Source organism: Achroia grisella, unplaced genomic scaffold (assembly GCF_030625045.1).
Source record: "Achroia grisella isolate CSIRO2021 unplaced genomic scaffold, CSIRO_AGI_Agris_v1 utg149, whole genome shotgun sequence".
Taxonomy (NCBI): Eukaryota; Metazoa; Arthropoda; class Insecta; order Lepidoptera; family Pyralidae; genus Achroia; species Achroia grisella.
The window spans coordinates 409340-426031 of record NW_026712644.1 but is presented as its reverse complement, the minus strand read 5'-3'; the positions used below and the strand labels follow the sequence as shown (position 1 = coordinate 426031).

The following is a 16692-nucleotide window of genomic DNA, read 5'->3' as shown; positions in this document are numbered from 1 at the left end:
AGCGGTAATGATTTTTCACATAATAAGCAAGGCTTATTGTGTTTGGCTTGTATTTTACTTTTAACTACGGTGTTGTAACTACTATACTTCTTTACTGAGTTTTGTATTATTTTTTCGCAAACCGTACTCTTTTCAAATCTTGTACTCTGAAAGTATAATTTTATGCTCATTTGTATTTTAAAACATTTTATCAGATTATTTTATTTTACTAATTAAATATTTGAAATTATTTTGGCAGTGATTTGAGGCATTTTAGAGAACATATCCCACATGAAAATTTAAGTTTTAATAGAAATTTCCTTATGTTATTCAGGCGCGTATGTTGCTGTTGAAAGGGTATTTTCATTAGGGAATGATTATTGAAACAGTCAGAAGTCGCAACTTTCTGTAAAAACATCTGCCATCTTAACAGTCAAATTTGATATGTAAAATGAAAGTTGTTCGGATGTGGCTACCTTATTAGACGAACATTCTCATTTAGCAAAAAAACCACTCAGAATAAATTATTTTTTTTAAAGAAAATTAAGTTTTTATTGTTTTTCTTCTTTTTTTCAACTATGAAATACTTACATAGTGTACTCTATTTGAACAAAAAATAGTTGGTCACCTTAATTTAACTCAATTATGAGTGAATGGTATTAAAATATTGGTATGTCATGATTATTAATAATTATGATTATATCGTCAATAAGAATAACTGAACTGAATAATTTTGATTAAAGTTATCTTCAAACCTAAAAACTGAATGAAAATTATTTTCATTCACATCACTAGAACTTCTTTTTCGTTATGGCAACACTTGTTATCGGATTGACGAATCACATCCCAAGACGCAACAATGCAACAAACAAAACGATTCAGTCCGATCTTCTTGTCTGTCGTCCCTTTAGGAGTGATATTTATTGGTATTATTTAATCGTATGTTTGTGTAATAAAACATGTGAAAAATGAATTTTCGTGAATGAATGTTATGTTCTTACGATCCCTACAAGATTTTTGCGCCTTAAACTTTTACTTTTTACACAAATACAGTGATTTTCACCCTGATGTAAGGATTACATGGGGTCTGTCCGTGTTTATAAATATTGATTGGTTGCATACAGTGTTTTCTAACGTTTCTAATGTGCTTTTAAATGTGGAATGAAATGTAGGTAACTGCGAAACGTAGAAGAATAATAGATAGATTTACGAAAATGCAACAGTTGTCGATGTTTCGGAATGGCTCGATAGTGATTCCTAAGAGTGTTTGATCGTGATTCTTATTATTATTGTGTTGTTTTTGTGTTTATTTGACAATGGAGGGGACTACCGAGAAGGATTGCTCTCCTTTGTGGAGTTTGTACCAGCAGATTGTATCGGATATGAAGGTAGGTCGTGATTTTTTTTTATTACTAGCCGTCGTGGTCGAGATGAACTGACTGAGTCTCGACCGGTATTTCGCCCTAGATATTGTTCGGAATTGTCCCGTAGCTCGTATCGTATGATGTGGTTGGCGGTAATTACTTTCGTAATTATTAGCTAATAGAACTTCTAAATATTATAAAGAAATTTGTATAGTGCTTATCTACTCCTATGTAGTAAGGAATTGCGGTACTTATCTCAAAATTTCTTTGATTGTTTCGAAGGCACACTTTTAGAAATGAATATTTTCCGAAACTATTAATTTTCCAAAACTGTTAATGTTATTATTTGTCAGCATTTGCAATTTTTATTAGTTTTACATACAGTCTTATCTGTAGGTACCACCCCAATTTTATTTTAACGAAAAATAATTTTCTGTTCATAACAACACTCCTAATAAATTCAATTGAGTTCTTTCAACTGCTGTTGTTATTTTTTTTTATACTTATTTTATCAAAATAAAACTGACACCAAACACAAAAAAGAAGGACCTATCTGTAAGTATACTCTTTAAAAAAAAGGTATTTTGAAATCAGTTTATAAATGAAGGAGTTATGAAAAAAATCCACCTGATGTGATAACTTCCTCCTCCTTTTTTGGATTCTGTTGAATATACTGCACCAATGTAAGAGAAATAAAAAATATATATTGTATGGTATATATAATAAGTCATAATATAATGTATGATAAGTCTCCACAAATGGAATTGTACACATAAATATTGAAAAGCAGTATTAGGGTAGAAAACTACTTCAGCTATTATTAAATCAAATCCTGGTACCTATCTATTTGTTCTTAATTTATATAATTTTAACATTTTATACATTTAAATAGCTTGTAATTGATCTGATTATCAGGGTCCTAATATTTATTTTTTATTTTTTTAGGTCTATGAACAGTTACACATTGTCTTATGGTTGAAAGATATTTTGTTATAATATTTTAGTTAATGCATCATATACACTAATTACTATATTTATGTGCTAACCTAAGGAACTAGTGCATTTACTATAATTTAATATAAGTTTTAATTATGTCACAAAGTTATTAATATATCTCAATTGTAATAGATTAATAATATAAGTTTACAATTTTCTATGAACCATTTTAGAATTGCAGTTGCAAGCTAAGTTTGGTTTGCAATTAAAACTGTTAAGTTTTTTTTTCATATTATATAGGTGGCCAATAAACATACAGCATATCTGATGGACTAAGTGCAGTATTGAAGTTTTTAATTTTAGTCTCATATATATTAAATTTGTCTAATTTTGTCTCATTCTGTATAGTAACTGGTGCTACATATAATTTATGTTAATGTATAGAGAATTGATAAAGACAGCACTATGAATGTGTAGGTGGTATTTTGTGGTTGGGTGGTTTTGTTATCAATAAATAACTTTGGTAATATCTGTTCAAGAAGTTTAGTATTTAATTTAGTGAAAAAATATTCTTATAGTTAAACCATTTTTAAAGGGAAGACTACAAAGTTGATTTTTCAATGTTTTATTGAGATATGAATTAAAGTTTCTTTCACCATCCATGAAGGGAAATGACACAGTTATCTTAAATATGGAGAAGAATTTATTGTAGACTAATTGTTACATGTGACTTTGTCCGCATGGAATTAATTTTTTTTTAATAAAATTCTAAAGTTACTCCTTATAGCATTACTTAGCTGCCTGAAAGTCCCTTCAAAGTTGATACAACTGTTTCAGAGTTTAGCAAGAACTAATATATAGACAGAGAGACAAAAATACTTAATACAAATTTTTTTATGTGAGTACCCTATATACTTTACCCTATATGCATTGAATGAAAAGCTGTTTGATTTTACAAACAGACATTCAACTTTATTTATTTATTTTATATTTGTTTACTTACATCATCCTTTAGGTACTATATCACTGTTAATCTAGTAATAGAGTACCTGATATAAAACTTCTTAACATTCAGATAGCATTCATCTTACAACATTGAGATTCACAACAGATTTATTGTGGTCACTAATTTCCATTCCTGAGATGTCAACATGATTGCTAATTGAACACTAGTCTGCATATTTATTGGAGAATATACATAGAATTAGATCATCAGCAATAGGTTTGCAGCTCATTTGATATTTATTTATTTAAACTTTATTGAATTTTTGTACAATTGCGGGCTTAATTCCATTAACATGCTCACTAAAATGTCCAGACATGTGGCGGCGTGGTGGGTCCAATGGCCCGGCCATTGGATTCCCTAAAATATGGTCAAGCTCAATGATGGCTGGCTCATACAGCATATACATGAACAAGTGCTGCTTCTAGGGACTGGTCTGCTCTAATCACTACAACTGATCTCTTCAACCAGTTGGTTGTATATTTAATATTTTCTCTATTTGAGTATTTAATTGAACTAGTACTTGTTGGTAGTTTGTATTCGTACAGTTCAACTGAAAAATATAAAGTAATAACAAATTATTTAAAAGAACGACACAATTTTCTACTCCTGATGAGGCAGTTTTCCGAATGCGGTATATTGAAAAAAATGTGATGACCTCAATGTAAAATGTGTAAAAATGCCTCAATGTAAGTTTATTTGAATAAATGATTTTCTATTCTAGCATTCTCTACCAGCCAACTTTTGCGAGTACGAAGATATGAGGCAGTTTAGTTATATAGCTATTTATTAAATAAGTATAAGAATTCTGATAATGTAAGCTAACTGATATCACAGTCGATGATAACTCCTTGATTTCATTTGAAATTAAAATGGCAATCAAAGTGACAGCCCATCTCTTAGAAACTGGTAACTGTTAAATACACATTAAAATTATCACGAGCGTTACAGATAGTCAGACACATATGTTTTTTTTTGTGGATGATAATGAAATGGTGCACCCGCCTGCGCTAACGGTTTACTCTGGCGGGGCACCAGTGGAGGATGTTAAGATGAGTATCTGTGACGCTACTTATTTTGGCTCCTGGTTGCACCTCGTCCCATGATATCAGAGATTGCAATTACAACAGCCTGAGCCTATGTTCAAAGTAGTCAGTCGTATCTGTCAGACCCATCAGCTTCTCTATAAATCCTTTCGCGGGTTTGGAGTTACATTGTGCTTGTCTTAATTATCGTCCGGTGAAGCTGTAAAGGCCAGCTGCGGCCAACTGTATTATAATAGTTGCAATTTCTTACAACGAATTTGTTATCGACGGAAAGTCACCTAGGTACATAACTTACAAAACAAGCTGATCAACACTAGTAATAGCTTAACTAAAGAAATAGGTTAAACAAAGACTGCTGTATATATTACCTCTTGTTATTGTAGGGACGATTTGATCATGAAATGTTAATTAGGAATATATTTTATTTGCAAAGTCTAAATCGATCTTTATGTAGATTAATCGGTGGTCTAGTGGTTTAACACACCGTCTTACTTCCTATGGTCGCAGATTCGATTCCACGCACGACATAAATCTTATTATTCATGACTATGATTGTCTGTATTGCTCCGGGTGATTACTATGTAGATTATGTACATGTATTAAAGTATTTCTATCAGTTGTTTAGTACCCATAACACATGTTCTTCTTACCTTGGGATTAGATGGCGTTGCGTAAATTGTCCATGACTATTATTATTGTTATTATTATTAATGTAAATATTGAAAGAAATTGCACGCTTAGTAAATCGGGGACTATGGTGTTTTTAAATTGATTTTCCGCCTGTTGGGCACAGAGCTGAAGCCACGGAATCTGCTTTCTTAAGCAACCAGAGTGTAAAGAGCATTACGTATCTGTTCGGATATCGGTCAGTATCTAAATTGGCCAATTATACTCTCGTATGTTTGAGTGGCCGACATTGCACGCCGTTTGTCCGGGATGTTTTAATTGGGTATATTGTTTATGACTTGTTTCTTACTGCACTTATTATTTTTATTTATATGGCAATAGCGACCCGTCCCGGCTTCGCACGGATGCATTACAATTCTTTGAATTTCTCGACTTGTTCTATGCTATAACACGCATGTATTATACATATAAACCTATCTCTTGAATCACTCTATCTATAGCTGAAAACTGCATTAAAATCCGTTGCGCAATTTAACAATTTAAAAGATATAAGCGAACAGACAGCAGCGGCGACTTTGTTTTATACTACGTAACTAGCTACGAGATCTTTGGGGGAGGCCTATGTTCAGCAGTGGACGTCTTCCGGGCTGCGATGATGATGATGATGATGAACTAGCTACTAGTGAAGATGTATTATATAAACCTTTCTCTAGAATCACTCAAATAGGTTCAAAATCCGTTGCGTAGTTTTAAAGATTTAAGCATACATTGGGACGGACAGACAGCGACCGTGAGTTTGTTTTATACTATGTAGTATCGTAAACAATATTAGATTTTTTTTAAGAAAAATTGTATTTAAATTACTTATATAAATGTACAATTATAACGTAAAGAGAGTTATAAGAGTGTGTAGGGTAAATTGTAGAAATGTTGTTTTTGCTATTTGAAAACTTTGAAAGGATTTAAAATTGTGTAATTCGTAATAATAATAGTTATGAAAATAGGCTATGTATTATGTATATTACGTATATAATTCGGGAGAAGTCGAGACGGGTTACTAGTCATGAAAGTACCTGAATGACCTAACGATTGAATGTATTTTATTTCCGAGTCTATGATTCGAGTTTTTGCTTTTCAAGAAATACATAAGATATTTAACATATATAATCAGTGTAATTATTTCAATTTAAATGCATACTATCTGTGCCCAGCAGTTTCACTCGCCGTCTTCTTTAATGAAAGGTTGGAAAAAAGAGCGTAGCGTGATTTTTAAATACCCTGTAATTTTTTCCAAGTATTGATCTACCAAATTATGAAAGGTTAATTAAAATCGGACTGGTAAAGCTAGAGATTAGTGCACAAATATTATTAATATTATAAACGCGAAAGCTTGGGAGTATGGATGGATGGATGTTTGTTACTCTTTCACTCAAAAACTACTTACCAGATTTTGATGAGATTTATAGTATATACAGTAAGACATCAGAATAACACATATGTAGGCTACAAATTTAATGCAGGTACAACAGCTAGCACTGCTAGTAAATGCATAAATGTATTATTATAGATTGGTCGTTGAATATTATTTGATAGGTTACGCCAAAGATTTCGGATGAAAGATAAATTATTGTAGAGATAGTGTTGTTTCATTGTTTCTCATTGCCTTCTGTTTAAAGTGGCTCAATAAAACAAGTAGGTCGATTAAAGATTCGGTACATTTCACAATGTTAATAAAGGGAAGCATTTATCTTGTGTTACTATAATTAAATATTTCGTTCCACAAGAAAAGACGTCTTAAGTCATGACAAAATGGCAAAGGGAAGTAAACTGTCGACTGCGAAAAATAATGAACATTTTTCTTTGTTCATAATATCTCATAAATGACATAAATTTTGCGGCAAGTCTTCGTGAAAAATATTGAATAGAACAGTAAGCCTTGAATAGGGAAAACATGCGTCAAATGTTTGTAAAATATATTAAATAGAAAAGTATCTAAGGCTTGTTTAGAAATGTGTATTTATTTTTCTTAATACTCTAAGCTATGCTTGTGTTGGGGGTACTAGACAGCAGATATAAACATAGGTACATTTTATTTGTAAATACATACACATTATAGAAAATACCCAGATACAAATAATCATACTTATAAAATCTAATGTTTGTACCATGCGAGGCATCGGACCCGCAATCATCAAAAGTAAAGGCCGTGTGCTAAACCTAGGCTTAAAACATAAAATATACGTACAACACAAAAAATACAATTACAATTTGGATAAAAACCTAGGCATAAAACATAAATATACGTACAACACAAAAAATACAATTACAATTTGGATAAAAACCTAGGCATAAAACATAAATATACGTATAACACAAACAATACAATTACAATTTGGATAAAAACCTAGGCATAAAACATAAATATACGTACAACACAAAATATACAATTACAATTTGGATAAAAACCTAGGCATAAAACAAATATACGTACAAAAAAAAATTCAATTACAATTAAGATAAAAACCTAGGCATAAAACATAAATATACGTACAACACAAAAAATACAATTACAATTTGGATCATTAATTGTAGTACAGAATAGGTCTCCGCTCAGCATTTGCCGTGACGAGGTATTACGACGCTGGTATTCTGCGGGTACCTTCATACATATAAACATAAATAATTTAGTAACTAGCTGCCCTCGCGCAGGTTCGTCTTCATCACACTTATTTAACGTCTTTATTTTTCGCCCAATTTACATAATGTCTTTTTAAATTATAGCCTATATGTTATTCTTATGTATATGCTATATTGCTGTAAAATTTCATCAAACTCCGTTCAGTAGGTTTTGTGTGAAAGAGTAACAATTATCCAGCTTACAAACTTTCGCGTTTATAATATTAGTAAGATAACAACAATAATGTACATTTACAACGACCTTCATAGAGCAAGAGCCCACGACTGCCAGACATACGTCATTTTAATAAACGTGAAAGTTCTTGTATGTGTGTCCCCAACACAGGTAAGAACGATCCCCAAATATGAAACCTGGATCGTGGTTCCTTTGGCAGGTACCAGGTAACAAAGGTGTAAAAAAAATCATACCAAATTCGTTATTTTAAGAAACTCCATATTTTCATATATTGTTCGTAGCACTATTATAACTTGCGCTGCTCATTGCCAGACACGTAGTGTGGTTCCAACCCCCCGCCGGACCCCCCTAAACTATACTATTTTAGAAATAAACTTACGTCATTTTAATAAAGCTGAAATTTATATATATTATTGAGAGTTCTCTCAAACTGAGTTTCCTAAATTGCCAGACAGTTTTCTTGGTTCCTTTGGTGTTACCCAATATACGGTGTATACAATTTCATATCAAATTCGTTATTTTAAGATGCTCCATTTTTTCACATATTGCTCGTAACAGTATTATAACTTGCTCTGCTCATTGCCAGACCCTTAGTGTGGTTCCAACCCCCCGCCGGACCCCCCAAAACTATACTATTTTGTAAATAAACTTACGTCATTTTAATAAAGCTGAAAATTATATATATTATTGAGAGTTCTCTCAAACTGAGTTTCCTAAATTGCCAGACAGTTTTCTTGGTTCCTTATAATACAGAATCATTGAAACCGTATATTGGATAACAACGGTGTATACAATTTCATGTCAAATTCGTTATTTTAAGATGCTCCATTTTTTCACATATTGTTCGTAGCACCATAACTTGCGCTGCTCATTGCCAGGCACGTAGTGTGGTTCCAACCCCCGCCGGACCCCCTAAACTATACTATTTTATAAATAAACTTACGTCATTTTAATAAAGCTGAACTTTATATATATTATTGAGAGAACTATTAAACTGAGTTTCCTAAATTGCCAGACAGTTTTCTTGGTTCCTTATCATACCAGACTCATTGAAACCGTATATTGGGTAACAACGGTGTATACAATTTCATATCAAATTCGTTATTTTAAGATGCTCCATTTTTTCACATATTGCTCGTATATTATAACAGACCCTTACTGTGGTTCCAACCCCCGCCGGACCCCCTAAACTATACTATTTTATAAATAATCTTACGTCATTTTAATAAAGCTGAAATTTATATATATTATTGAGAGTTCTCTCAAACTGAGTTTCCTAAATTGCCAGACAGTTTTCTTGGTTCTTTATCCTACCAGACTCATTGAAACCGTATATTGGGTAACAACGGTGTATACAATTTCATATCAAATTCGTTATTTTAAGATGCTCCATTTTTTCACATATTGCTCGTAACAGTATTATAACTTGCTTTGCTCGTTGCCAGACCCTTAGTGTGGTTCCAACCCCCCGCCGAACCCCCCAAAACTATACTATTTTATAAATAAACTTACGTCATTTTAATATTATATATATTATTGAGAGAACTATTAAACTGAGTTTCCTAAATTGCCAGACAGTTTTCTTGGTTCCTTATCCTACCAGACTCAAAACCTATATTGGGTAACAACGGTGTATACAATTTCATACCGAATTCGTTATTTTAAGATGCTCCATTTTTTCACATAAACAGTATTATAACTTGCTCTGATCGTTGTCGAACCAAGAAAACTGTCTGGCAATTTAGGAAACTCATTTTAATAGTTCTCTCAATAACATATATAAAGTTCAGCTTTATTAAAATAACGTAAATTTATTTATAAAATAGTATAGGTTGGGGGGGTCCCGCGGGGGGTTGGAACCACACTAAGGGTCTGGCAACGAGCAGAGCAAGTTATAATACTGTTACGAGCAATATGTGAAAAAATGGAGCATCTTAAAATAACGAATTTGATATGAAATTGTATACACCGTTGTTACCCAATATACGGTTTCAATTTTGGTAGGATAAGGAACCAAGAAAACTGTCTGGCAATTTAGGAAACTCAGTTTAATAGTTCTCTCAATAATGTGTATAAGGTTCAGCTTTATTAAAATGACGTAAGTTTATTTATAAAATAGTATAGTTTAGGGGGGTCCGGCGGGGGGTTGGAACCACACTAAGGGTCTGGCAATGAGCAGAGCAAGTTATAATACTGTTACGAGCAATATGTGAAAAAATGGAGCATCTTAAAATAACGAATTTGATATGAAATTGTATACACCGTTGTTACCCAATCTACGGTTTCAATGAGTCTGGTATGATAAGGAACCAAGAAAACTGTCTGGCAATTTAGGAAACTCAGTTTGAGAGAACTCTCAATAATATATATAAATTTCAGCTTTATTAAAATGACGTTATAAAGTTTGTTTATAAATTAGTATAGTTTAGTGGGGTCCGGCGGGGGGTATAAGGGTCTGGCAATAAGCAGAGCAAGTTATAATACTGTTACAGCAATATGTGAAAAAATGGAGCATCTTAAAAAAACGAATTTGATATGAAATTGTATACACCGTTGTTACCCAATATACGGTTTCAATTTGGTAGGAAAAGTAACCAAGAAAACTGTCTGGCAATTTAGGAAACTCAGTTTGAGTGAACTCTCAATAATATATATAAATTACAGCTTTATTAAAATAACGTAAATTTATTTATAAAATAGTATAGTTTGGGGGTTTGGAACCACACTAAGGGTCTGGCAACGAGCAGAGCAAGTTACAATACTGTTACGAGCAATATGTGAAAAATGGAGCATCTTAAAATAACGAATTTGATATGAAATTGTATACACCGTTGTTACCCAATATACGGTTTCAATGAGTTTGGTAGGATAAGGAACCAAGAAAACTGTCTGGCAATTTAGGAAACTCAGTTTGAGAGAACTCTCAATAATATATATAAATTTTAGCTTTATTAAAATGACGTAAGTTTATTTACAAAATAGTATAGTTTAGGGGGGTCCGGCGGGGGTTTGGAACCACACTAAGGGTCTGGCAATGAGCAGAGCAAGTTATAATACTGTTACGAGCAATATGTGAAAAAATGGAGCATCTTAAAATAACGAATTTGATATGAAATTGTATACACCGTTGTTACCCAATATACGGTTTCAATGATTCTGGTGGAATAAGGAACCAAGAAAACTGTCTGGCAATTTAGGAAACTCAGTTTGAGAGAACTCTCAATAATATATATAAATTTCAGCTTTATTAAAATGACGTAAGTTTATTTATAAAATAGTATAGTTTGGGAGGGTCCGGCGGGGGATTGGAACCACACTAAGGGTCTGGCAATGAGCAGAGCAAGTTATAATACTGTTACGAGCAATATGTGAAAAAATGGAGCATCTTAAAATAACGATTTTGATATGAAATTGTATACACCGTTGTTACCCAATATACGGTTTCAATGAGTCTGGTATGATAAGGAACCAAGAAAACTGTCTGGCAATTTAGGAAACTCAGTTTGAGAGAACTCTCAATAATATATATAAATTTCAGCTTTATTAAAATGACGTAAGTTTATTTCTAAAATAGTATAGTTTAGGGGGGTCCGGCGGGGGTTGGAACCACACTACGTGTCTGGCAATGAGCAGCGCAAGTTATAATAGTGCTACGAACAATATATGAAAATATGGAGTTTCTTAAAATAACGAATTTGGTATGATTTTTTTTACACCTTTGTTACCTGGTACCTGCCAAAGGAACCACGATCCAGGTTTCATATTTGGGGATCGTTCTTACCTGTGTTGGGGACACACATACAAGAACTTTCACGTTTATTAAAATGACGTATGTCTGGCAGTCGTGGGCTCTTGGGCTATCAGTATTTTTAACCTTTAGATGTTGTTAATTTATAACTGCAATTTGTTTATATTTTTTTAAATGACCGCTATGACGATTTATCTTATCACGTTGGCAACGATGACCCTTTATTATGTTATGTTATAAACAAAGTCAATATGATATTTTTATCAAAAAAGCCAAGGAATATTATCGATGTTGCTTAAATTAGACACAGCGGATTCTAAACCTGTTTCGAGAGATGTCTAATATAGATTTTGGATAAAACGTGTATTAGAGGTTATGTCTAAAAATAACACTTTATTCATATAGTATCAGCTTGTTCCGATTTTTTAAGAGTTAAGCCATCTTGCATCATCAACCATATACATTTTTTATTGGGGGTATCGTTAGTTGCTTGGACCTGTAGCACTGCGATTTGCATAGATCGATTGTGCTCGCCCTTTTTCGTAGTTCGCTACGTGGACCCGTCAGGGATAAGGATTGAAGGATATTCTTAGGAGCGATGGTTTTATCTCCTCAGAGTGTAAACTTTCCAAAGGAGATATTTCGTTTATGCATGAGTGGGCTACAACCACATAGGCTGTGTGGCGTTTCCTCTTCAGTTTGTCAAGATCTAGCTTGGCAGTAATACTACTTTTAAAGTGCAATTGTGTAAAATGTCATACATATACAAACTCATTAGAGAGGGAGATTATTTTTAGCAATGGGAGGCCCTGGATAATGCAACAAACACGTTAATATGTATATACTACCTACACTCACGATATGAATACGCGGAAAATATTTGTTATGGATTTTATTTATTTATAAACTCTTTATTGCACTAAATATTTACAAATGACAAGAGAATTTCATGTTTTGTACAGGTGAATTTAGTTACATTTTTAGGCTAAAATTCAATAAGTATTTTTGTTAGTAATATGTTTAATAGCTACAACACTCTCAAGTAACAATTAAAAAAAAACTTAATCGATTAGATTAGCACCAGCACATAGATTAATACCACAAAAGACTAGTTTGATGCAATAAAATTATTCACAATATTAGTAGTTTAAGATTTTGTTAGACAAATTACATGAAGTTTTTATCCACACAAATGGGACAAACAATCAATAAACTCTAAAAGTAAGTTCTAACACCAATTACCTAACGTAACAAAAAAGTAGAATAATAAATAAAACACAATTTAAAAGCTTAATTCTAATTGGTCCCTTCTGTAATGTTTATTATTATTTTGGTACATATTAGTACCCGTCTGGGTTCTAAGAGTTCAGACGTAAAAAGTGTTGCTAGTGTATTTTTTCTTTAATGTTTTTTGTTATCGATGAATGGTGACATCATCCAAATGTGGAATATCACTGAAGGATGGAGACGAACTTGTGTTCATTGGGGTATATTAAAGATTGACCAGAAATTTATATTCAAAATATTTTAGCGGTAACTTTGTGGAGGCCGATATGATGGTGTTATTGCTGACATTGGGAATCTTTTCTATTTCAAATGTTACCTTTTAGAGAAAATTCAGAAACAAAAGTTGTTCATTATTAAGTGCAAATCAGCATTTTCCTGATGACCCTTGAAGAATTATCTAAGCGAAGCACTTTTTATGAATAATACAAGTGTCATTTCGAGACATGTGATAAGTGAAAAATGTCGTTTTTGAATTATTTAAAAAAATAGGCATAGGCAAAACATGAAGCTACGTTTGCCAGAAGCTATGGTCAATATGGACATAATGTAAATGAAAATTATTACAGTGTCCTTGGTACAAATCACTGGGGAATCCCACTGGAAACCATCGTAATAAATTCTTGGTGAATTTATCACGATGAGCTAACTGACCTGATCTCATACTCATCTTATCATCCTCCACTGGTGCCCGCCAGCATGAACCGTTAGCGCAGGCGGGTGCACGATTCCATTATCATCCATAAAAAAAAATATTGCGTATATTACGCAATGATTTCTACTTTCACAGGGTGGCCAGTTTTTAGCCAATCGAGTTAAAAAACCTAGTGCACTTGTTACTAATACTTGTAGTGAACTTACTCGTTTATTTCACGCTCTAACTCCTGCTGAATAGTGCAATGACCGTACATGTTAATTAAAATCGATACTAAAATACCAGTTTTTATTTAATTAATCGTTGTAACCGGTATGTATGCCGATGTAGTGATGTGCAGATATACTTTTGCGGTTAACGATGACCTAATTAGTCCTAAAATAGCTGGCGATCTAAATATACACCCTGAAAATATTTGTAGTTATGTTTACGATAACATAAATAACTGAGCTACGCTTGTAGACTAAGCATCCTCAACTTCGCGATTCCGTTGGACTCTATGCTTTTAACCCATCTTAAAAGAGGTGGTTATCGGTGGTTGTATTTCGTTTTCGATGTTTTGATTTACCAATTCTTGTCAATTAGATTATATTTCTCTTAAGGGATCTTTTCTATGAGGATCTATATAAGTATACTTTTTACAGATCTTCATACAAATGTCAAAATTTATGCTGCAATTCAATGAATTGGCCATCAGGAAGAGATTGTGTTTCTTTCTGTATACCGCTAAAGAAATACCCTAACTTTTCGAATTCTATATATCAAATATTGATTATTATTTTTGTAGTCGCATTCCTGTTTACCCCAAAACGAATATTGAAACAACTAAAATCAGATTCTTTTGAGCTAGTATATATATATCACACATTCAATCTACGCATTGAAAAAACTGCTTATCTGCTACTTGTTCTTATACAGTTCTTGCGAAAAAATCAAAGCAGTTGAATCATTTCAAGTTCAATATTTGCCCTCTGTTATCTCCGCTAGTCTGGGGGACTGTCCTCTTGAACGCAGTGCCCTTCAATGCTAACAAATAGCGAGCATAGTATAACGAAGGTCAAATGTAATGTATGTAACGTAAGCCTTTTTAATAGATCTTGCCCTTTCTGTCCCTTTTCTTATGTCATTAGAATGACATATAAGCTGAAGCTTAACTTGTGGTAAGAAGCAAGCGTTCAAATCAATCAAATCGTACTTATTTGCGATAAACATAACGTTGCTAATTATAATATGTTTGCAGGACCACGTAAGTACTCCATTTTGTCATGGCATACTATTCTGGAAGACTAAAAAGTCATGCTTCTTATCCAGTAACTTTACTGCGTAATCGCTTCTTCCAACTGAAAGGCAGCTTACAAAGTATGCTGCTCGATGGTGGAAATAAGCGTAACGGTGCCTATGTAGACCACTTTGTACTAACTTTACTTCAATCAGACTTTATAGGTACAATACCGGTATCATTACTGGTATCGTACCTATAAAGTCTGATTTTAACTGAGTTATTAGTTAGCTCATGCTAAATCATAACTAACTGATAGTCAATTGTCCTCATCCATTCACTTTTGCTAATAATATCATGGCCACCTTATGTTTTTTTTTAGACGATGATAATGGAATGGTGCACCCGCCTGCGCTGATGGTACTATGCGGGCGGGGCACCAGTGGAAGATGATAAGACCTGACATGGTACATTGCTAGCAATAGGAGTTACTAGTTCCCATTACTAACAATCCCCTTCCCCCACCACCTGATGGTTTTTTTGTGTATGATAATGGAATGGTGCACCCGCCTGCGCTAACGGTACTATGCGGGCGGGGCACCAGTGGAAGATGATAAGACCTGACATGGTACATTGCTAGCAATGGGAGTTACTAGTTCCCATTACTAACAATCCCCTTCCCCCGCCACCTGATGGTTAGCGGTAACCGTCGCTTATATACATGAATTGTACCTTATCCTGACACCCGTGACACTACTCATCCGTTGCCATTCCAGAGAATTAAGAAGTCATGCCTTTTTTCCTGTAATATTACGGCCTAATCGCATCCTACAATCGGGACAGCTTACAAAGCATGTTGCTTGGCGATTGAAGTAGACTTGAGTGCCCTGTTTTTTATAGCGTCGAAAGATTTTTAAAAGACCGCCTCTTCGCCGGAGAGGTCTCGAGGGTGTGGGATTCTTGGCCGTTAAGAAACTAAAGGTTACAAAACCGACTTTTACAGTCTATTTAAAATATGATATGAATTAATAGAATTACAGTTATAAGTAGTCGCCTAATGGTCCAAATTCGAGCATAATCTTATATATAAAATTCTCGTGTCACAATTATCGTTCCCATACTCCTCCGAAACGACTTGACCGATTCTCATGAAATTTTGTGAGCGTATTGAGTAGGTTTGAGAATCGGCCAACATCTATTTTTCATCCCCCTAAATGTTAGGGGTAGTCCACCCCTATTTATTTTTTATTTTAAGGCAAAACAACGTTTGCCGGGACAGCTAGTCTTATATATAAAATTCTCGTGTCACAGTTTTCGTTCCCATACTCCTCCGAAACGGCTTGACCGATTCTCATGAAATTTTGTGAGCGTATTGAGTAGGTCTGAAAATCGGCCAACATCTATTTTTCATCCCCCTAAATGTTAGGGGTAGTCCACCCCTATTTTTTTTTTATTTTAAGGCAAAACAACTTTTGCCGGGACAGCTAGTTAATTTATATTACTTATATGTTTGAACATATTATTGTCAAAGACTACTTTTATGTGTGTGTCAAATACATGGTACTATGTGTTGTCCTTTTTTTAATTTAATATATTTTTTATGCATAATTAAATAATATATTAGCATTCTGCTATTCTCTATATCTTAATAATATTATGAACGTGAAAGTTTGTAAGTATGGAAATTTGTTACTCTTTCACGCAAAAACTACGAAACGGATTTTGATGAAACTTTACAATAATATAGCTCAGGCATCATAATAACATATAGGCTATATTTTTTATTGAAATTTGAAATTAATAAACTATATGTGTGAGAAATTTCGTACACCTCCGTCCGCGTAATTTTCGTAAAAAGGGATGCAAAGTTTTGGCTTCAGGTATTAATATAATGATTTAATAATAATAATAATAATATATTTATTTGTCAGAATATGGTATGTACAATGGTGGTAATTA

The 16692-nt window shown here is 33.2% G+C and overlaps 1 protein-coding gene across 1 annotated transcript in view; it reads left to right on the top strand.

Moving 5' to 3' along the window:
* The first annotated feature begins 866 nt into the window (after nucleotides 1–866).
* LOC131840794 (protein MTSS 1) overlaps nucleotides 867–16692 on the top strand; it is a 144699-nt gene continuing 128873 nt past the window's right edge. Inside the window, exon 1 of the mRNA XM_059188992.1 lies at nucleotides 867–1367. Coding sequence (XP_059044975.1) covers nucleotides 1296–1367 — 72 coding nt within the window. The 5' untranslated portion in view covers nucleotides 867–1295. The remainder of the gene's footprint in view (nucleotides 1368–16692) is intronic.